Consider the following 23,656-nt stretch of genomic DNA (forward strand, 5'->3'; position numbering starts at 1 on the left):
AAGAGACTCTTTGGTCCTCTTTGCTTTCTGCCATTAGTGATATCATCTGTATATCTGTTATTGATATTTCTCCTGCCATCTTGATTCCAGCTTAAGTCATTACTTAAGCACTGTAATGACTGGCATTTTGTGTGATGTACTGTGCATATAAGTTAAATATGCAAAGTGACAATATACAGCCTTGACGTAAGCCTTTCCCAATTTGGAACCAGTCCGTTGATCCATATCCAGTTCTAATTATTGCTTCTTGTCCGTATACAGGCTTCTCAGGAGACAGGTCAGGTGGTTTGGTATCCCCATCTCTTTAAGAATTTTCCACAGTTTGTTGTGATCCACACAAAAGCTTTAGTGTAGTCAATGAAGCAGAAGTAGATATTTCCCTGGAATTCCCTTGCTTTCTCTATGATCAAACAAATGCTAGCAATATGATCTCTGATTCCTCTGCCTTTTCTAAAGCCAGCTGGTACATCTGTAAGTTCTCAGTTCACATAATGCTGAAGTCTAGCATGAAGGATTTTGAGCATTAATTTGCTAGCATGTGAGATGAGTGCAATTGTGTGGTTGTTTGAACATTCTTTGCCATTGCCTTTCTTTGGGATTGGAATGAAAACTAACCTTTTCCAGTCCTGTGGCCACTGATGAGTTTTCCAAATTTGCTGGCATATTGAGTGCAGCAATTTAACACCATCATCTTTTAGGATCTGAAATAGCTCAGCTGGAATTCTACCATCACCTCCACTAGCTTTATTCATAGTGATTCTTCCAAAGACCCACTTGACTTCAGACCCCAGGATGTCTGGCTCTAGGTTTGTGACCATAGCACTGCAGTTATCCAGGTCATTATGACCACTTTTATACAGGTCTTTTGTGTATTCTTGCCACATATTCTTAACCTCTTCTGCTTCTGTTAGGTCCTTGCCATTTCTGTCCTTTATCATGCCCATTTCTACATGAAATGTTCCGTTGGTATCTCCATGGATACCATGGAGAACAGTGGTATCAAGGGAACAATTCCATAGTAATGACAGAATTGAGCAATTTAGATAAATGGAAATATTTAAGAGATGGAATCAACAGACTTCATTGATTGATTGACGTGATAGAAAATAGTAAAAAATTAACCTCTGAGTTGCTGATCTGAAGAACAATGTACAGTCAGTAGTGCCACCCAATGAGATAAAGAATAAGGAAGAAGCTTGTGAGGGTAAAAAGGAACAAGGTTACCCAGATTCGGAGTTGAGCTTTTTTAATTATTTTTTTAACAATAGGTCTTTGTTGGTAATTTATGTTAAATGCAGCAGTGTGTACATGTCAATTCTCAATTGCCAGTCTGTCCCTCGCCACAAGCCCTTCTCCCTGGTGACTGTTTCAAACATAAGTTCATTTGTGTCACTTTTTTAAAGATCCTGCATGTAAGTGATACCGTATATTTCTGTTTTCGATTAGTATGTTGATGACAGGTCCATCCATGGTGTAGGCAGTGGCTACAGCTACATCTTGTTAATGCCACACCTGCCTAAGATTCCTACGGAGCCAACCTCTTTATATTTAGGTCTATATATGGTTTTCTATGAAGCCTTTCCAGCCTAATTTACTCATTTGACAATTATTCACTGGACAGTAGGACTATAGCAATGAATAAGGTAAAAATAATCCCTACCCTTAGATGAAGATCCTCAGTAAGTGACATGTGCCCTGAGTCATAAAAAATAAGTAGGCATTCCTCCTTCACTCATTCAACATTTATATACCAAGAACTAACTATATATTCAAGAGGGCATCCCTGGTGGCTCAGATGGTAAAGAATATGCCTGCAATGCAGAACACCTGGCTTTGATCCCTAGGTCTGTTTAAGAAGCTGAGAATAAAACAAAGAACAAAAATACAAGGGAGACACTATCTTCATGGAGCTTGCATTCTATAGGGAGAAAATAGTAAAAAAAAAAAAAAAATTTAAGTAATTAAATTATATGATGAAAGTGTTAGTTGCTCAGTCTTATCTGACTATTTCCAACCCCATGGACTGTAGCCCGCCAGGCTCCTCTGTTGATGGGATTCTCCAGGCAAGAATACTGGAGTGGGTAGCCATTCCCTTCTCCGGGGGAGTTTTCCTTGACCAAGGGACTGAACCCAAGTCTCCTGCATTGCAGGCAGATTCTTTACCACTTAAGCTACTGCTGCTGCTGCTGCTAAGTCGCTTCAGTCGTGTCCGACTCTGTGCGACCCCACAGACGGAAGCCCACCAGGCTCCCCCGTCCCTGGGATTCTCCAGGCAAGAACACTGGAGTGGGTTGCCATTTCCTTCTCCAATGCATGAAAGTGAAAAGTGAAAGTGAAGTCACTCAGTCATGTCTGACTCTTAGCGACCCCATGAACTGTAGCCCACCAGGCTCCTCCATCCATGGGATTTTCCAGGCCAGAGTACTGGAGTGGGGTATCATTGCCTTCTCCGATTTAAGCTTCTAGGGAAATTCAAAATAATTAGAGACAATGAAAACTGGAGAAAAGAAGTCATGAGAGAAGGATTGCAGTACTTATGAGTGGTCAGCAGGGGCCTCTTCAAGACAGTGGAGCTCTCAGCAGACATCTGAAGATGTCTACAAGCCAGGAAAATACTTGGGAAAAGAGGGAAGAGCCAGTGAGCCAGGTTGTGTTGAAGGAGAATATCCGGCGTATTAAGAGACAGCAAAGAAGCCAAGAGGACTGAAGGACAGTTGCTGAGGAGAGGAGAAACGGATAAGGTTGGTGAGTAGTGCAAGGCCAGATCCAGAGCCCCTGGGTTGGAAAATTAACCATATGGTGTGTAAAGGTGGAGGCTGGGATACAGTTCAAATGCTATTGCAAGAAGTGGACTGTGAAATAATTAGACCTTAAAGGTGGTAAGTATGGTGAGAAGTTGTTGGAATCTAGATGTATTTTGCAGCAAGAACCAAGAGGATTTTCTGAGATTAGATGTGAGGTATAGGAGGAAAGAAGTGGTGAGAAAAGACTGAGGTTTTTGACTTGAACAACGGAAAAAATAAAGTTGCCGTTAGCTGAGAAATCAAAGGTGTGGGACAATTAGGTTTGGGGACTGAGGTTAGGAGTCTGTTTTGAGACACCTGGTAGGCTTCCAGGTAGAGATGCAAGATGAACAAGTTGGATTTATCAGTCTGGAGTTTACAGGGAGATCTGGCCCCAAGATAAAATTCAGGACTCAATAATAGACAGTATTTCCTGAAGGAGAGCACGGCAACCCACTCCATTTTTCTTACCTAGCTGGAAAATCCCATGGACAGAGAGCCTGGTGGGCTACAGTCCATGGGGTCACAAAGAGTCAGACACAACTGAAGCGACTTAACATACACACAATAGACCGTCTTTAAAGCTGGACACCAATTAAGTAAATATAGATAGAGAGGATGAGCAAAATCCAGAAGACCCTCCAAAGTAGGAAGTGAAAGGAGATAACAAATGAATGAGCAAAGATGATTAAGAAGTAGCAGTGAGAGAAGTGTGGCCCCCTGGAACACAAGAAAGTGGTTGTGGACGAAGAGAAAAGGTGTGTAGATACTGACGCAAGACCAGTGATGTGAACTAAACCCAGAACTAATATCTGAATTTATGTCCCTGGAAAATATCTGTGCCCTAGACTAGAGCATTTTCAATGGAACAGTGAGTGAGACAAAAGCCTTATGAGAAAAGAAGGAAACAACGTAGACAATTGTTTCAAAGAGTTTTGCTATAAAAGGGATCAGGTAAATAGGACAGTTTCTGGAAGGGAAAACAGCAATATGTCCCTTCAGGATGAATAAGGAGCTGTGTGCCTTGCTAATGAGAAAGGTTCAGTAATAAAAGAAAAAATAAGGATGACAGAAAAAGAGGGCAGACTGTCGGTGCACGGTCACTGAATAGCAGAGCAGGAAGGAGACCTAGTACCCAAGCGGGGGTGTTAGTCTCAGAAAAGAGTAGAAATGGTTCAAGTAACAGAGAACAGACTCCAAGAGGCCATGCATAGAATGCGGGGGTGGAAGGAGATCTGGGTACTTAAACGAGATAAAAACAAACCTTCATTTTCACTGTCTTGTAAGTATGCAGTTGACAGATCACAATAGTTGTAACAGCACCTGTTTCATACTCTAACATTTTCATATTACAACAGTTACAGTGGATATCTCAAAACATTTGTTTATACTCTTAACTACTTCAAATCTGTGGTAGTTACTAGATCCACACTAGGTTTGGTGATTTAATGCATTAATAAGGAAAGGTAAAAACTACAGTGTGACAAATGTTACATACACATGAGAAAATGCTCAAATTTTAAAATGAGAAGTTAAAATTAAATAGCAATAGCTATATTACATATGCTTTGTTATAGAAGTTTTTAAAAATTCATCTTAATACATGATTTATTCAAGATTCTAAGAAATGGTTCAATAAAACAAAAGCAGGCTTAAACATGGTATACTTGCTTAATCATTTGAAGTACTGACAGATGTATTTACAGTATTTATAATTACACACAGAGCTGTGGGCACTTCTCACAATATAATAAAATACTAAATAAACTTTGACAGTGCAAAATGGCCTAGAATTATTAAAATTCTATCTCTAAAATAAGTATAAATGGTATTTATTTTTTTACTTTAATAATGGAAATGTCCAGCACTTTACCACTCTAATTTGGAAATTTAAATTTTTATAATTAAACTACAAGTTTACTCTTGTATCTTATTTACTAAAATAAAAAAGGACAAAAATGGACATGATTTAAAGGGTACAGCTTAATGAATTCTAACATGCTGCTGCTGCTGCTGCTGCTAAGTCGCTTCAGTCGTGTCCAACTCTGTGTGACCCCATAGACGGCAGCCCACCAGGCTCCCCCGTCCCTGGGATTCTCCAGGCAAGAACACTGGAGTGGGTTGCCATTTCCTTCTCCAATGGATGAAAGTGAAAAGTGATAGTGAAGTCGCTCAGTCGTGTCCGACTCTTCTCGACCCCATGGCCTGCAGCCTACCAGGCTCCTCTGTCCATGGGATTTTCCAGGCAAGAGTACTGGAGTGGGGTGCCACTGCCTTCTCCAATTCTAACATGAATACATCATTGTAACTAACACTGAGATCAAGTAGAATACTATTAAAAACAGTCCACTGGTGCCTTTCCTAATTATTTACCTCCATAGACCTCTGAAGGGGTAAGAAAATTTTCTTGAAAATGCTGCATCATAGAGTATGTGTATACCAGGCTTCAGTGACTTAACTACCACTTGTATCTCTCTTTAGAACAATGTCTCTCCTGATTCTCTGCCTGGTTTGTTGTTTCCTTTTTTTTTTTTTTTTTTGGTATGCATATTTCACAGTTTGTTTATATATTCCCCTGTTTATGGACACTATATTGTTTCTTTCAAAGAGGTATATTTGTGAATAAAACTTCTATGAATATTCAAAGACAAGCCTTTGTATGTACACACATTTTCATTTCTTTTTGATAAATAACCAGAAGTGAAATTGAAGGAAGATACCATTTAACATTTCCACCAGTAATATATGAAGACTCATTTTCCTGCATATCTGTCCTAACCTTAATGTCACCTTTCTTTGAAATTTGAGCATATTTAATAGGCTTCTATGGGTAACTACTTTGGTTTTAATTTACATGTTCCAAATGACTAAACTTTAAATGTTTCTTGGGACCATTTCTATATCTTCTTTTATGAAGTGTCTGTTCAAACCATTAACCCATTTCTCTCTGCCTGTTTTTCAAATTCATTTATTTGTCGTTTTTGCTATTGAGCTGTATGAGTTTTTTATTTATTCTGGGTTGATGTTCAGTCGCCCAGTCGTGTCCAACTCTTTGCGACCCCATGGACCACAGTGCGCCAATACCTTATTCTGGGTATTAACCCCTTAACAGATACATGGTTTGCAAATATTTTCTCCCATCCAGATGGTCTCTTCATTTTGTTAATGGTTTCCTTTGCTGTGCAGAAGCTTCATGGTTTGATGCAGATCCCACTTATTTTTGCTTGTTTTGCGTTGGCATTTTATGTCAAATACAAAAATTTATCACCAAGAACAACATCAAAAAGCTTACCACCTATGTTTTCTTCTGGGAGTTTTACAGTTTCAGGTCTTGAATTCAAATCTTTTCTCCATTTTGGGTTAACTTTTTGTGTGTGGCTAAGGTAGGGGTCTGGTTTTATTCATCTGCATGTGGCTGTCCAGTTTCCCAACACCATTTATTGACGAGACTGTCCTTTCCCCAACACCTATTCTTGGCTCCTTTGTCACAAATTAATTGATCACATATGCGTGTTTATTTTTGTTCTGTCTATTCAGCATCTTCTGTGGATCCATACAGACTTTAGGATTGTTTCTTCTATTTCTGTAAAAAGTGCCTTTGTAATTTTGATAGTAATGCACTGAATTTGTAGACTGCTTTGGGTAGTATAATATTTGGTAGTAAACATTTTAATAATACTAACGCTTCTAATCTATGTGCAAAGTATAACTTTCCCTTTGCTTGTGTCATTTTCAATTTCTTTCATCAGTGTCTTAGTAGTTACTTGTGTACAGGTCTTTAAACTCCTTGGTTAAAGTTATTCCTAAGTTATTTCATTCTTTTTGATGACTTGTGAATGAAACTGGATTTTTAGTTTCACTGATAGTTTGATATTAGTATGTGGAAGTGCCACATTCTTCTGTATACTGATTTTTTTTATCCTGAAACTTTACTGAATTCATTTATGAATTCTAGGAGTAAGAGTCAGACACAATTGAGCAACTAACACTTTCACCCCTAGAGGAGGAAATGGCTACCCACTCCAGTATTCTTCCCTGGAGAATTCCAGGCCGAGCAGCCTGGTGGGTTGCAAAAAGTCACACAACACTGAGCGACTAACACTTTCACTTTCATACACAGTATTATGTTATCTGAACAAGGACAGTTTTACTTCTTCCTTTCTGATTTGGATGTCCTTTTTCTTGCATAACTGCTCTCACTAGGACAGCGAATATGTCAAAAGTGCTGAAAGTGGACATCCTGGCTTTCTTCCTGATCTTACAGGAAAAGCTTTCAGCTTTGTTCCACTGAATACCATGTTAGCTGTGGGTTTATCATATAAGGCCTTTATTATGTTGAGGTATGTTTCCTCTATTGAGAAATTTTATGATGAATGGAGAACAGAAGCTGGGGGATTACTCCATGTACTGGATATTCACATTGAGGCTTATTTGTAGCTTTATAATAAGCAAAAAACTCAAGACAAGCACATTCAAACGCAAAAAAAAAAAAAAGGTAAGATCATCTGAGTAACTTTTAAATGTCTGAGTTTATATAGGCCATTACCTCTCCTCATTAAAGAAAATTAAATGCTATATGTATTAAGAAAAGTATACCCTAATAAGATATTAACTCATTTCATTATATTGTTGTCATACTCCCGATATGAACAAAATTATACATTTGGCTATATAGAAAAATTACCTATAAACAGACATGAGTGAGTGAGTGAAGTTGCTCAGTCGTGTCCGACTCTCTGCGACCCCATGGACTGTAGCCTACCAGGCTCCTCTGTCCGTGGGATTTTACAGGCAAGAATACTGGAGTGGGTTGCCATTTCCTTCTCCAGGAGATCTTCCCCACCTAGGGATTGAAGCCGGGTCTTCTGCATTGTAGGCAGATGCTTTACTGTCTGAGCCACCAGGGAAGTCCATAAACTGACATACCTATCTTCAAATGGCCAAATGATTCAACTACCTAATGGGAAAAGCTGTTTGTTAGAAGTTACTTCACTGGAAACAAATATTATCAGCAATTATTTGCTTTGCACTTATAAATATGCCACAGAGATAATACCTGTATGACATTACAAAGTATTAATGCATAATTTTATTCAAGAAAAATTTGAAAGAAAAAGGAGCTTATTCCACTCTGAAGTCAGAGCTGCCCTGTAGTTCAGAATGCTCACAAAAAACACATTTCTACTGATATACCATAATGTATAGATGCCACAGAAACTTTCATAAATTGTGAAAATTATGTAGTAATAAATATATTAATCTGGAGCTTACATTTTTCATAGAACATAATTAAACCAATATAATGTGTTTGAGACAGAAGAAATATTATGGCATATGAATCATCCTACAATGCAGAGCAATGGTGTTAAAAGGCAGAGAACAGCTTCTATCCTACTGAGATTTACTGTGATAATAAGGCTTGGGTTATTAGATCTTTTTAAATGATGTTTTTATCTTTCACGGTTTTAATTGTGGATTTTTAGGAGGCTTTTATTTGTGTTTGAAATGGATGCAACTACTCATCACATTCATATTCCTGGTTTGAAATGACAGTCCTCTATCAGGAGCATTAGCCTGCCATAGGCAAAGGCAATGGCAACCCACTACTACTCTTGCCTGGAAATTCCCACGGACAGAGGAATCTGGTAGGCTGCGGTTCATGGGGTTGCGACGATAGCCTGCCACAGGAGAAGGCAATGGCAACCCACTCTACTACTCTTGCCTGAAAAATCCCATGGATGGAGGAATCTGGTAGGCTGCGGTCCATGGGGTCGCGACGAATCTGACACAACTGAGCGACTTCACTTTCACTTTTCTGTGTTGGAGAAGGAAATGGCAACCCACTCCAGTGTTCTTGCCTGGAGAATCCAAGGGACGGGGGAGCCTCGTGGGCTGCCGTCTATGGGGTCGCACAGAGTTGGACACAACTGAAGCGCCTTAGCAGCAGCAGCTTGCCATAAAGCTCTGCATTAAGGGCTACAAAATATAACATTTTATACAACCATTCTACTTTAAACTCATCATGAAACAGGTACTCTGTAGGTTTGTTTTTTTTTTATTTTATTTTATTTTTAAACTTTACATAATTGTATTAGTTTTGCCAAATATCAAAATGAATCCGCCACAGGTATACATGTGTAGGTTTTTTATTATCCTCCATCTTAAGGGGGTGGACGAAGTTTGGAAAGCAGAGTGAAACCAAACCAGAACCAATGCTTTATTTAGCTCCAAAAAGAACCAACAGTACCTTTATGTTAACAAGCATTTTTCCCCCTAGGAAGCATGAGACCAAGAACAACTTACGACTATTCCTTCATCTATTTTTTTCTTTAAAGCTCAAAACCAGGAAGCTATAATATCTATGTATGTTTCAACATTTGCATATATTACTTCCTCTATGCCAGGAAATTGCAAGCTTTGTCTCTATCCTATACCTTAAAGCACTATTAATAGATTTCTCTTCCCAGCATATACTTGATTCTTAATCCCATGACTCATATACAATAATATGAAATAATAATGAAAAAGAGAAAAAAAAAATTTACCAGCCCTAGAATACAGTCCGCTCAGAACTAAGGACTCAGAGGTACTCTGGCATCTGTTCAAAGGTAAGACACAACTGCTACTTGTATGTATGCTGCTGCTTCAGCTGCTAAGTCACTTCAGTCGTGTCTGACTCTGTGTGACCCCAGAGACAGCAGCCCACCAGGCTCCCCTGTCCCTGGGATTCTCCAGGCAAGAACACTGGAGTGGGTTGCCATTTCCTTCTCCAACACAGAAAAGTGAAAGTGAAGTTGCTCAGTCGTGTCCGACTCTTCGCGACCCCATGGACTGCAGCCCACCAGGCTCCTCCGTCCATGGGATTTTCCAGGCAAGAGCACTGGAGTGGGGTGCCAGCGCCTTCTCCGACCTGTATGTATAGTCGTTCTTTACTATGAAGTGAGCATGTCCATAGAAATTCTCCACCAAACTGTTTTTTCATTATTTTCCTTGTGCATACAGTTTTTACATTACAAAAATGCTGTGCTGTTGTACAGAGTTCACTACTTTTTTTAAGAACTTCATTTTACTGTGCAAGCCAAGGATTTCAGCATTTCTGCAAATCAGATAACAGTATTTTGCCAAGAATTATTTCAAAATATATCATTTCCAAAGAAGAACCAGATATTGGTTGTTTTAAATAAACAAATGTCTAGCAATCTGAGTAAATGATTCAGTATTTTGGATGGCCTCTTAACTTTGTAAGGATATCCCAAAAATTGGATTTAAAAGGACTGGAATTGGGCAAATCCAGTTTTTCATGTAAAATAGTTTTTCATTAAAAAGAATCAAGTTTGGTGGTGGTAATGGTGACAGAAAATGGTAACGGAGATTTAAATTATTTCTGCCCTCACTGTTTAAGCTTCATAAGCCATCAGCAGATGAGGAAAAATTAAAAAAAAGACAAATCTGTTTAATTCAACATTTTATATTCAGAGTTTTCCAGCATATTGTTTGAAAACATGTCTGTTTTCTGCAGCCTGTTATGGCTTCTGAAAGGCTGCCATTGGGGAGTAGACATACCTGCCAAGATTTCCTTCTCAAGTATGTGTCTATGAATGTTAGAGCATCTTCTGTTATGCCAAGCTCATTAGCTTTCAAGGATTCAAAGGAAAAAAATCTATATGATGTGGCAGAGGGTGTGAGAGAATTGACCATTTAAGTACTAACATTTAGTTGCCATATAAATGTTCTTAGACATTTATTTAGAGTTGTAACGACTCACTGCATCCACTGGACTAAACAGCCAGCATATGAGGCACATGCCAGATTTAGAGAACCCAACACTGTGAAAGGGCTTCCTTGGTAGCTCAACTGGTAAAGAATCCGCCTGCAATGCAGGAGACCCTGGTTGGATTCCTGGGTCAGGAAGATCCCCTGGAGGAGGGCATGGCAGCCTACTCCAGTATTCTTGCCTGGAGAATTCCCATGGACAGATGAGCCTGGCAGGGTACAGTCCATGGGGTCGCAAAGAGTCGGACATGACTGAGCAACTAAGCACAGCACAGCACTGTGAGAAGTACCAAGTCTTAAGTTAGATGTACACAGAATCCTATCCCAGGTGTGAGGTTCTGCAAATTGAGTTTACTGAATCTGTTTTCTTGTCTGTAAAATCATGATAATAGAAATTCCTTTTCATAGTCATTATAAAGAATAAGCATAAGAAACATAACCCCCAAAGAAGGAAAAGGTGCTGTAATGTCCATTATTACTTACAGTAATAACTCTACGTCTCTTCTTGAGGAGTGAAAGTTAGTCACTTAGTTGTATCCGACTCTTTTGTGACCCCATGGACTGTAGCCCACCAGGCTCATCCATGGAATTCTCCAGGCAAGAATACTGGAGTGGGTTGCCATTTCCTTCTCCGGGAGATCTTCCCAACCCAGAGACCGAACCTGGGTCTCCCGCATTGCAGGCGGACCCTTTACTGACTGAGCTGCCAGGGAGGCCACCTCCTCTTGAGAAGGGAGAATAGTGTATGCAGGTGTATCATCTGGGTCTACTTCAGGCACATGGTTACATCAGAAGCAGACTTAGTTTTTCAGGAGACTGAAACAGTGACAAAATTTGGTATAATAATGCTGAAATACTAAAGGAATTTTAACCTTCCAATAACACTTTGAAAAAAGGGGTGTATTTTTTTTTTCACCAAGACAGTGGGTGGCTTAACTGAATGAAGCAACCTGAAAACCAGACTAAGCAACGTCCAAAACACTTTCAAACTTAATGACCACGGTGACTGAGATCACCCACTGGATCCAGTTACAGTAACTGGAGTATAACTAATAAATCTCTTTAACTCGGTTATCAAAAACTGAGAAAATATTAAGAAACTTTCCTTGAAAAATCTTACTTACGCTAAAAAAATCCAAACCTCAAAATCTTATTTCTCTGTCTACCACAAAGCCATAGAGGATCTGCTTGAATTTCAAGACATTAGCTATTATTGCACATGATGGGTGCTTTAAGGTGAGCTGACTGGGATGCTCACTTATCAGTCTGTCCTACTATATCTAAACTGTATCAGTCTGTCCTACTGTATCATAAACACCACTGTCTGCTGAAAAATGGAAGGATGGAGGGCTACTGCACGAAGGTAAAACCAACAAACTGACATTTAGCTGTAAATATATATGTATACATATACATATTAAATAGCTTCATGTTTTATATTGTTTATAAATGTTTTATACATCTTTTGTTACTTTTAAGTATCATTATTTTCTTCTTCCTTTGGGAAAGAGATTTTAATCATCTAAATTGTTTACTGTGTAAAAATCCTAATGATTGTTGGAGACCTTGAATTCAGAACTGTTCAACTCTAGTATTAATTTTATTTTACTCTGTAAATTGTGATAAAATTTTCATGTAGACAGTCATATAGGCAAATCACAAATTAAGTAAATAGTAACATATCTTTCTTTACAGTTTTTTATTCCCTGTATTTCTTTCTCCATTCTTATGCTTTGACCAAGACCACAAGTAAAATGATGAAGAGCAGATGACTGTAGGCATCATTACTAAGATACTTGCTAGAGATCTTAAGATACTCTTAACCTAAAAAACATAAATGATGTCACACACTCTAGGAAGCCTATAATGACTTTTCAGTACTCAAGATTAGGTGTCCTTCCTATATAGTATGTAATCCTCTAATCCTGTGTGCTTACTTCCATCACAGCATGCAGAATGTTACATGATTTATCTCTTGATTAGTTTGATTAGTATCCCTGTGATGAATTACAATCAGGTGGGGTTTATGTCTTACCTTTATATCTCTGATACCTAATAATTATCAGGCACATAGTAGAGACAAAAGAAAAGAGTTGCTGGGGAAAAAATAGCTGAATGAGTACATTTCCAAGTGCTTCAGACTCTAAGAGTCTGTAAGTATTTTTAGTGTAATTAGTAAAAATACACGAATTCCTAGTGTATTTCTAAATGTATTACCGTACATTTATCTAGCACTCGTAATATGCCAAGTACACATGGAAAGACATTACATTTTAGTTGTGAAAACTGAAGGAAGAGAGCACAAGCTACATTAATGGTGAACTTAAGTTACATCACCTAAGTCCTAAAAGTTAATTCTTCTCATCCAGACTTGATTTTCATTACAGTTATAATCTGGATCACTTTGTTAATATTACACAACTTGGACCATTACCCAAAGAAATAGGGTAAATGTGTTAACATACCAGAGACACCATGGCCCAACCAGTCTTGTTATAGATGAACTCCAAGTTGTTCCTTCTTAAATAGAGCAAACCACCCACAAGTGACACCAACAAAGCCAAAGCAATGGTGCCAGAGTAGTTGGGAGGCCTGAAGACACGAATCTGCAACAACACAATGAAAATGTTTTAAAGTTCAAGAAAAATATTCATTTTTTTCTCTGATATTCTCGTCCTTCTGATCTTTAACACATGTAATTCAGAAAGGTACCACCTTACTTTTCATACCAGGCACTAACATTCCTTTTGTTCTTTATGAGTCAAAAATATATGCCCTAAAGCATCATGGCTATGTAACAAAACGTGCTCTTCTGGTGCTTTTAGGTGAATACAGTTAAATATATGCAAAACCTACTTACATTCAACCCAGAGCTGTTCTGGTTCATGATGATGAACCAGATAATCAATGATGATCCCGAACACGGGATCATCTGGTAAAAAGGAGAGGTGAGATGGAGGGACTACTACTTGTATTATTTCAAATTGGAATTTTTTAAGACATTTTCTTTTAAACAACTTTACTGAGCTTTAATCCATATACCATACAATCCACCCACTGAAAGTGTACAATCCAGTGATATATTTTTTTAAGCATATTCAGATAGGTGCAGCCATCACCACAGTCAGTATCAGAACATTTGAATCACTTCAAAAGGAAATCCCATTCCCTTTTGGCATCCACTCCCTTATTCCTCTTACCCTGCAGCCTTAAGCAACCACCAATCAATCTACTTTCTGACCCCATACATTTATTCTGCAATTTCATATAACATGTAGTCTTTTGTAACTGGCTTCTTTCACTCAGTATGACCTTCTCAAGGCTCACCCTTGTTGTAAAATGTGCCGCTGCTTCATTCCTTTTCATGGCTAGTATTTCCTTGTGTGGATATCACACTTTGCTTATCCATTAGCCAAATAATCAGTTGGATATTTGCGTTGTTTGCACCTTATGGCTCTTATGAATAATGCTGCTATAAACATTTTGCACAAGTTTTTGTGTAGTGTATGTTTTCTTTTCTCTTACATATGTATACCTAGGAGTAGAATTTCTGGGTCACATAGAAACTATGCTTAATGGTTTGAAGAACTGTCAAACTGTTTACCAAAGTGGTTGCACTATTTTGCATTCCCACAAGTGGTATATGAGGATTCCTATTTCCCCGACTTACTTTACAAGGTGAGATACTTTACAAGAACAAAGAAGCCAGCATGAAGGGGCTCCCACTAATTATATTTAGAACAATTTTGGTACCAAAATATTTAAGCATAGTACTAACAATCACTGGAGGGAAAAAACAATATAAGATTGTGTACCAATGAATGAATGAAATACAAAGAGGAGAGGAGAACTCTTGCTTACAGTAAAATGCCAAGGATCAATCTGAAATATGGACAAAGTGCTAGAACTGGAACATCATCATTCTGCAACCAGCATGATGAAATCTGGATCAAGGAAGAGTCATCAATGGATACTAAATACTGACAAAATTTTGATGAGGAGTAGGATATCTGCATGATCCTAAATGTCTCCACATAGGGAGCTTACGATTTAGGAAGGACAGGGTAGGTCAACTGACAAAACTAGACTATGTACAGAAGCTCAATATATTAATGTGCGTCTGTGAACACAATAACTGTATGGTCCTGTATTTCTTAGGAAAGACAATTCACCTTAAAAGGATTCAGAAAAAAATGTGTGTGGGTATGTAAGTATATGTGTAGACAGGGTGAGGGATGGTAAGAGAGTAAGAATGCCAAAGCAAAAGCCATAAAAAGTTAAGAGTATGTGAATCCTGATATAGGGTATACATTGAGACTACACTTTTTTCATTTGTGGAACTACTTAAAGTTTGAAATTATTTCCAAATATGTATTTTCTTTTTACAAATGTGGATCTGTCAACAACATATAAGTGTGATAAATAGGTTAGAATTATTTCTGATTAAAACTGAGTATTTCTTATAAAGAACTAGTAGTACTTTCCAATGTTACATTTAATATTTTGTACCAAACAAATGATACATTGTAGAACTGAATATCTGCCTAAATATTTCCACCAAACAAGAGGTAGTCACCAAAATATCATTAATACCTATATTATTTTATGTACAATGATAGTATGAGACACATCTATCTCAAATGAGAAATATGCTTACACAAAATTAATATCCCTGTATTATATCTAAGGGAAATGTAATTTTTAAATAGCTGGTTAGAATTGCTCACTGTAAAAACTTCTAGTGGTATTAAGGAACAAAATAGCCATAGCCCTCCACAAAGACATTAACTACCATCAACATTGTACATATCTCAGTAATATTTTGCTTTTCTAAATCAACTATAAATACTGTTTTTCTATCCTACTTTTTCACTTGTTATCCTTTGAGCTTCTTTCTATGTCAAATAATGTTGCACACCACTGTTTGTCTAGACTGTACACATTTAATTCAATTCTCATTTTTAGATATCTGATTCCTGAGTGATTTTCTTCTATTAAAATGTGTAAATTTTTTCCCCCATAGTTAATGGTTGGGGGAGAAGGGAAGGAAGGAAAGAATTATACTGTTAGAATTTATAGTCCTAAGAACAGCATATGTCAGTGACATTTTCTCATATGGCTCATGAAAAGTGGGTATTATCCTATTGTTATTTGCCCAAAGGATAGATAAAAATTATACACCTGTTTTTTTAATTAGAGTATCTTTGATTATTAAGACCACTGAGCTATATTCAGTATATTTTTTAGCCTCAGAAATTACTTTGTGCCTAACATGTATTCTTTAATGGTTCATTGATATTTTAAAAACCATTATTCTAAAAACCATTTAAATTCACCTAACTCAAAGTTCAGCTTACAGCTATCATATGCAGTTTTCCTAAAGCAGGAGAAAATGAAAAAAATCCTGTGGCCTTATTATAATGTTATACCAAACCAAGCTAATTAGCCTATTATTAAAACTGTGGGGAATAAAAACATACATGAACATCCGTTCTGTCAGCAATCCACTTTGCTAGTTGTTCAGCGCCAAATCCAATTCTTTGAAGGTCAAAAGTATCAGCTCTCTTGGGTCTGCCTTTTGGAGGAAAATGCATGAACGTAGGAGCGGAGTTAATGTTGAGCTGTAAAACATGAGATAAAAAGACTAAATCTAATATCCCAGCTTTTTTTCCTGCATGAATTTTGGAAAGACGGCATTTATTATGAAAAATCCAAGGGGATTTCCAGAGCTTAACTACTGTTTTTATTCATCTTGATATACTGCTGAATAGAAAAGAACTTATGAATTAGGCCAAGTTCACTGAACCTTAACATTTCACATACATCATTCATATTCTCAGCTATATCCATCTATTTCATTGCTCATTTCCTTCTTTATTTTCTAGAATTCTACAACTAAAGAATGAAATGATTCAAAGTGCAAAATAGAACTACTGTAGTTTGGGGGTACACGGATGATTTTCAGTTCTTAAGCAGTTGTTAAAGAAAAAGGTTGGCATTTGATGAAAGATATAAATATATTATGTAATTAATTTTGAGTATATTGACTTCTCTATTAATTTTAAAAACTTTTTCTGTTCACCTCCTCTGTTATTTCAACTGTCTTAAAATGGTTACATCTCATTAATTATTTTCTAAAGGCAAGCTTCATTTGAAAAGTATATTGAATATACACCACCCTAGTATAAATGGTGTTTATTAATAACAACCTAAAAAAAAATGAGGTTAATTTGCATTGGGGAGTAAACTGCAAAGCACAGATACAGATTAAATTCTTGCTGCCCAAGAATTATGAAAAATGATTCAAATGAAAGGCAAGGAGCTTTTTGGCCCTGGCTTCCAATATACAGTTCAACATTCCCCAACAATAAAAATAAAAAAATTCAAGTAACAACAAACATTAGATCACGGTTCAAGGTAAAGATACAGCAGTACCAGCGGGGGCGTACATGTTATGGACATTTAGTAATTTTTACTAAATTAAACAAAAACACAGTCACCAATTCCTTTCTCCCACTCCACACTTTGTGTGCGTTTTCCTGATAGGTGCACACGAGACAGTTACAGCCAACATGACTGCTAGTGCACAGCTCCCTCTAACACATCACTGACTTGCTGGTCTGTTGTCAGACACTTAGCCTCAGCCATCACACAGGAGTCACATATAGTTTACTTTCTGAACAAGTCCCTAACAAGCCCAGGACTATCAAATTTCTACATGACATCATTTAACCTTATATACCCCTCTTAAAGCTCAACATTCAGAAAACTAAGATCATGGCATCTGGTCCCATCACTTCATGGGAAATAGATGGGGAAACAGTGGAAACAGTGTCAGATTTTATTTTGGGGGGCTCCAAAATCACTGCAGATGGTGACTGCAGCCATGAAATTAAAAGACGCTTTACTCCTTGGAAGGAAAGTTATGACCAACCTAGAGAGCATATTCAAAAGCAGAGACGTTACTTTGCCAACAAAGGTCCATCTAGTCAAGGCTATGGTTTTCCAGTGATCATGTATGGATGTGAGAGTTGGACTGTGAAGCAAGCTGAGTGCCGAAGAATTGATGCTTTTGAACTGTGGTGTTGGAGAAGACTCTTGAGAGCCCCTTGGACTGCAAGGAGACCCAACCAGTCCATCCTAAAGGAGATCAGTCCCTGGTGTTCACTGGAAGGACTGATGCTAAAGCTGAAACTCCAATACTTTGATGCGAAGAGCTGACTCACTGGAAAAGACTCTGATGCTGGGAGGGATTGGGGGCAGGAGGAGAAGGGGACGACAGAGGATGAGATGGCTGGATGGCATCACTGACTCGATGGACATGAGTTTGGGTAAACTCCGGGAGTTGGTGATGGACAGGGTGGCCTGGCATGCTGCGATTCATGGGGTCGCAAAGAGTTGGACACGACTGAGAAACTGAACTGAACTCCCCCCTTAAATGATGTCATAAGGATGAGATGCTAATCCAAAAGGACTCATGTCCTACTTCTTATAAGGATTCCAGTCCTATTGAAATTTGTCAAGATTATATCATCATCACTGCTAACATTGAGTCTTTATATTCCAGGGACACTTCTAAGTGGTTCATGTGTTTTCTTTCATTTAGCTTCACAACAATCACAGAGAAATATATCATTTTTATTTGTTTCGTACATGAAGACATTAAGGTATAGAGAGGTTACGTCCCTTGTCCAAGAATACAAAGTTAATATATGGAGATGATAAAATATGTAGATAAAATCTGAGCTCAACTGTCTGGCTCCCTGACCCCTGCTGTTAACCTATAGTTATTAACTTTTTGTGTTTATCAGTGCTTGATCATGCCTTTCAAATGTACAACTCATTGCAGTACCCAGCATGGATTAGTTTGGGTATCCTTGTCCCTTTTTTTTTTCTTACACTGTCTGACCCAGTTCTTTACCAGGTCATGGAAAAGCATTTAGACTCAAGCTAATTTTAAGTGGACCGTCAGTGAATATTTTTGCTTGCTTGCTTTCAGACTGATAATTCATTCTTCTTTGCTGATTTCTAGTTTCATCCTTAGGACATCATTTAACCTTAATTAATCCTCTTAAAGGGCTTCCCTTGTGGCTCAGCTGGTAAAAAATCCACCTTCAATGCAGGAGACCTGGGTTTGATCCCTGAGTTGGGAAGATCCCCTGGAGGAGGGAATGGCTACCCACTCCAGGATTCTGGCCTGGAGAATTCCACGGACTGTATGGTCCATGGGGTCGCAAAGAGTCGGACATGACAGCGACTTTCACTCACACTCACCCCTGCTTAAAGACCTTTTATCCCCCTAAAACAGCTTAAAGGTTAAGTAAAACTTCATTGTTGCTATTCAGTTGCTAAGTCGTACCCGACTCTTTTGCAACCCTGTGGATTGTAGCCCACCAGGCCCTTCTGTCCATGGGATTCTCCAGGCAAAAATACTGGAGTGAGTTGCCACTCATCCTCCAGTGAATCTTCCTGACCTAGGGACTGAATATTTGTCTCCTATATTGCTGGTAGATTCTTTACCATCAAGCTACCAGGGAAGCCCCATGTAAAACTTACCTTGAATCTTATATAAAATTTCACAAATTTATGCAAAATACCACCCAAAGCACATACAATTAAATATCAAAATGAAGTTAATGGGTCGCACAGAGTCAGACATGACTGAAGCGACTTAGCAGCAGCAATATAAACTGCCACTGTATGATGGGAAAAAAAAACATATTTCCTCTATGATGGAAAAGCTAAAATGTGTTTATTCACTAATGGCAAAAACTGTACTGATTAAAATAATTACACTTAATATTATCTTCATCATACCACAGAATTTAGTAACTACTCATTGGAATCACTGAACTGTGTTTTTACCTGGCACACAAAGACGTTATCAACCATAACCAACTCCGATAAATACGCTATTGAAACAAAATATAACTCTCTTACCTGTTGAAAAATGTCTGTTCCCTCATCATAGTCCACTTTACTGAAGAAGAGTTTGTTACAAAAGGCAGATGAATAGCGCCAGGAGTTAGCCAGTATTTGATATTCTTCGTTAGCTAGTCTGATAAGGATAATGGCACAGAGTGGAAACATTATCAGTATTCAAACGTCAACAAAGCTATTAATAAAACAGGAATTCTGGGGCAAGAGTTACCCTGGCTTTAGTAAGGACTACAAGCTAAGAGTAGATTTTATATTTTAAATGGCTGTGGGGAAAAAAAAAAAAGAATATCCCATGACACATAAAAATTATCTAAAATTCAAATTTTTATCATTCATGAATAAAGGTTTCCTGCAACACAGACACACTGATTCATTTACTTATTGCTGCGGCTGCTACTAAGCTACATAAGGGCAGAGTTGAGGAGTTCTAGTAGAAAGTGTGAGGGCAAAAAGCTCATCCTGGCCCTTTGTATAAGAAGCATGACAACTCTTGTTCTAGGGGATAAAATCATTTTGTGCCACTTCCTACATATATATAACTTAAATTTTCTAATGATTTTTTGTAAAAAGCACAGAGCCGTTTTTAAGAATTTTGCAATTCACTTTAACAGAGAAATAAACATCATGGATATGTTTTAAAACTGTAAATATCAGTTATGCTCCACCTTTATGTATTCCATCTATCTAAAAATGCATTTACGTTTGCACCTAAAAGTAAGCAAAGATTTGAGTAGCTAAACCAAATGCCACAAACAAGCCCTCCTCTAAGAGCATATTTACTCTTATTTTGAATTCATTTATATTGGACATTTTGTTGATACGCCAGATACAGAAGCTCTATTTTTTGACGTAGACATGGAGGAGAAATAAAGAAAGGCTGGTTGCAAAAGGATGTACGCACAGTCATGGAAAATGAAGCAACAGTGATTGCTAAAACTTAAAAAAAGGAGAGGGAGCTTCTTCCATGTAGTTGACTCTTCACAGGAGATATGGTGAGTCCCTCCCCCAAAGTATAGACAGAAAAAGGTCTAATCCTACAATCACAAAAAAACTTGGAAAGGAGTCAGCAGCAGATAAAGAGATTTCAAGGAATATCTGGAAAACGTAAGGCTAGTGGAAAAGTTTTGATGGACGAAATTACAATCTCCAAGAAGACAGCAGTGCAGAAGAACCTAGGAAAATACTGGATAAGAAGCACAAAGCTGCTGGGTTGGAGGTTTCGTCTTGCCAACAAGCCAGCCTGTTACTGTCTCGGGTGCTGGCAGAAGCCACAAGACTCAGGGTCAGAGACCTAGAGGACTTTATTCTTCTTGTTTGTATCCCTGTGCCCCCAAGTTCACGGGATGACACAAAAGGCCCTTCCTGGATGTCCACACACACAGCTGACTGGGTTACAGGACTGTGCTACCGAGTTTGGGGACTACTGTTTTTCTAGTACATGATGACCAACTCCGTGCTTTGGGGAAAGACATAACGCCACTCCTTAAGGCTTGTCACTGCACACACAATCCTTTGCTTTCTTGGCGTGCCCAGCAAGAACAGGCGGGATGATCACAGCCCATGGTTGACTGCTTTTCCCAACAGTAGTCATAAAAAAATAGCAATGCCATATAAAAAAGAGCAAATAAACTGAGAGGGCACTTTAAAGAGGAAGTATGATTTCTCAAATTAAATACAGAGTTAAATAAAATTCACAGAACAAAAAGGACACGGGTAGACTATATTGGGGGGAGGAAGGAGAAAGGGACCTAGATATTTAATCCAATAAATCCAACTTTCAAACAGAAAGAACTCCAGAAAGAGAAGAGACAAAGGAAGTATTTCTGGAAACATAATACAATTAAAGGGACTAAGTATTCAAATTAAATTACTTGCCAGATTCTGAATAAGTGGAATAAGACCAACATGTTGTGATACTTTAGAATGTTATGGATAAAAAGAAGGTCCTAAAAACTTTCTGAAGAGAAAAGTATTTAACAAGGGCAAACAGTGAGACGGGGACTGGACCGGCTATCGGCAGCGCTCAGTGCCTGCAGAACACGGCTGTAGAGTTTTGAGGGCGTGCTGTTTTCCATCTAGAATTACATCAAGCCAAACAACTGATGAAGTCTGAAATAAACATGTTTGAAGAAATATAAGTCATGTGAAAGTACCTTAAGATATAACTAATAGAAAGGTACTAGGAATGGAAAAAATGAGAAAACCTGACAATATAATAAAGGAACTGTAAGAAAAAAAAAAAAAAGATGACTAGGCAGGATATGGTGCAGGAGGAAAGGCAGATGTGTAAGAAAGCTGCGATCCGACTACAAAGCTGTGAAATACAAATCAGAACAGGAATTTAATTGGACCTCAAGATGAAGAAGAGAATACATTCTAAGCAACCATTATAATTAGAAAGCGTTGGACGATATCAAAGACTGTAGGGAGACATATTTGGTCCCACAACAGTAAGAATGATGACAACAAAATGAATATAAAAGGCAAGGTCTAAGTAAGAAGAAAATTAAAATTTATCATTATCTAGATTAATAGGTGATGGGAAAAATTAATTATTTTGAACATTTTATTTTACACAGAAGTAGAGTTATAAGCAACAGCACGACACTGTAGAAAAGGAACCATAATAAAAACCTACTACTTTGCAACTGATGTTATTTATGTGGAAACAATAAGTCAACCTACAGACAAGACATAATGATGGCCTATCAACGATGACAGTGCTATCAACGATGACAATATAGAGATAGAGGTAACAGGATTTGCTGGGTAAGAGGGGAGGAGAGGTTGTACTTGCTAACCTGCAACTTATGGAATCAAGAGATATCACTTATGAATAAGTAATAGAAGGATGCTATTTACTTTTATAATAGTAAAACAAAAAAGCTATAAAAATGACAAGAGGTGAGATGAGTTAAATCCTCACTTGTTAGAGCCAGAAATGTAAAGACTAGGTGTACTGTATAAAATATACAAAAGTAACCTTTAGAGATTAAAAAAAAAAAAGAAAGAAAAAATAAAGGAATAACAGATTGCCTATGGCTAACTGTGCAAACAGGTGAATGCAAGGGCTAGGGATAGTCTAGGCCCTTTTTTATTAACAAGGAGCCACATAATATTGCTATGATCGAAATATATCTATTTAAGAGAGCTAAAAAGCAAACAAAGCTTTTATCTTCGGTCATTTAGCATAAAGACCTATCTGAGATCATTTAGCATAAAGACCTCACGGGCACGTTTTATGGTAAAACAGTCCAAAATATCTACCACTGTAAACATCAGCCTGAAACTGCATTATGCTCAGCAGGCAGAAAGCTGTACTATATATATTTTGAATCTGTTCAATGAAATAGAAGCTTGTAAAGCTTTGGTGCTTAAGTAACATTTAACATGAGCACCTAATAGCAAAAAGTGAGCTAATCTCCAAGGTTCCAAGGTCTGCTTTCATGGAGTTGAGGTTTTACTGAGGAGACATATAATAAACAACCAACCAAATGAGAGAAAATCATTCAAAGCTAAAATAAATACTGAGAGAAAAATTACACAGAATTGTATTACAGAAAACAATGGAAGATCTACTTAGATGACACGGTCATAAAAAGCTTCTCAGATGAAGGGACATTAATGTTCAAATTCCAAGGAAGAGAAAAATCCATCGCTGCAAAGAGGTCAAGAAAGAACATCTCAGGGAGCAGGAGTAGCAGGCATGAGACACTAGAGAAAGAATTTAAGATGCTGATGAACTGAAGCTGTGATATAAATGAGAACATGCTGTTTAAACAAATACTACCTCACAGCTTCTCTTCCAATCCTAAATGAAAACAGAGTTAGGACGAATATGAGCTCTAAAATCTGATATGATTTTTGTCATATGGAATATAATATTGGGGGCTTCCCCGGAGGCTAAGTGGTAAAGAAGCCCCCTACCAATGCAGAAGACGAGGATTCAATCCCTGGGTCAAGAAGATCCCCTGGAGAAGGAAATGGCAACTCACTCCAGTTTTCTTGCCTAGAGGATCACATGGACAGAGGAGCCTGGTGGGCTGCAGTCCATGGGGTTGCAAAGAGTCAGACATGACAGAGCAATGAAACAATAACAAATTCACCAATTATTTTCAAAGAAAATATGTATAGTAACATCATACAGTGAATTGGCACTG

At 37.8% G+C, this 23,656-nt stretch overlaps 1 protein-coding gene across 10 annotated transcripts in view; it reads right to left on the bottom strand.

Moving 5' to 3' along the window:
• TUSC3 (tumor suppressor candidate 3) overlaps positions 1-23,656 on the bottom strand; it is a 217,881-nt gene that overhangs the window by 89,488 nt on the left and 104,737 nt on the right. For all 10 annotated transcript variants that reach the window (XR_009493074.1, XR_009493075.1, XM_059882305.1 and 7 more), the window contains 3 exon segments: positions 19,497-19,614; positions 16,037-16,177; positions 13,022-13,162 (listed from right to left, as the gene is read on the bottom strand). Coding sequence is in view for 8 of the 10 variants with exons in the window: in XM_059882305.1 (XP_059738288.1) it covers positions 13,022-13,162; positions 16,037-16,177; positions 19,497-19,614 (400 nt within the window). In the remaining 2 variants the exon portion in view is untranslated.

This window comes from Bos taurus, chromosome 27, assembly GCF_002263795.3.
Source record: "Bos taurus isolate L1 Dominette 01449 registration number 42190680 breed Hereford chromosome 27, ARS-UCD2.0, whole genome shotgun sequence".
NCBI lineage: Eukaryota > Metazoa > Chordata > Mammalia > Artiodactyla > Bovidae > Bos > Bos taurus.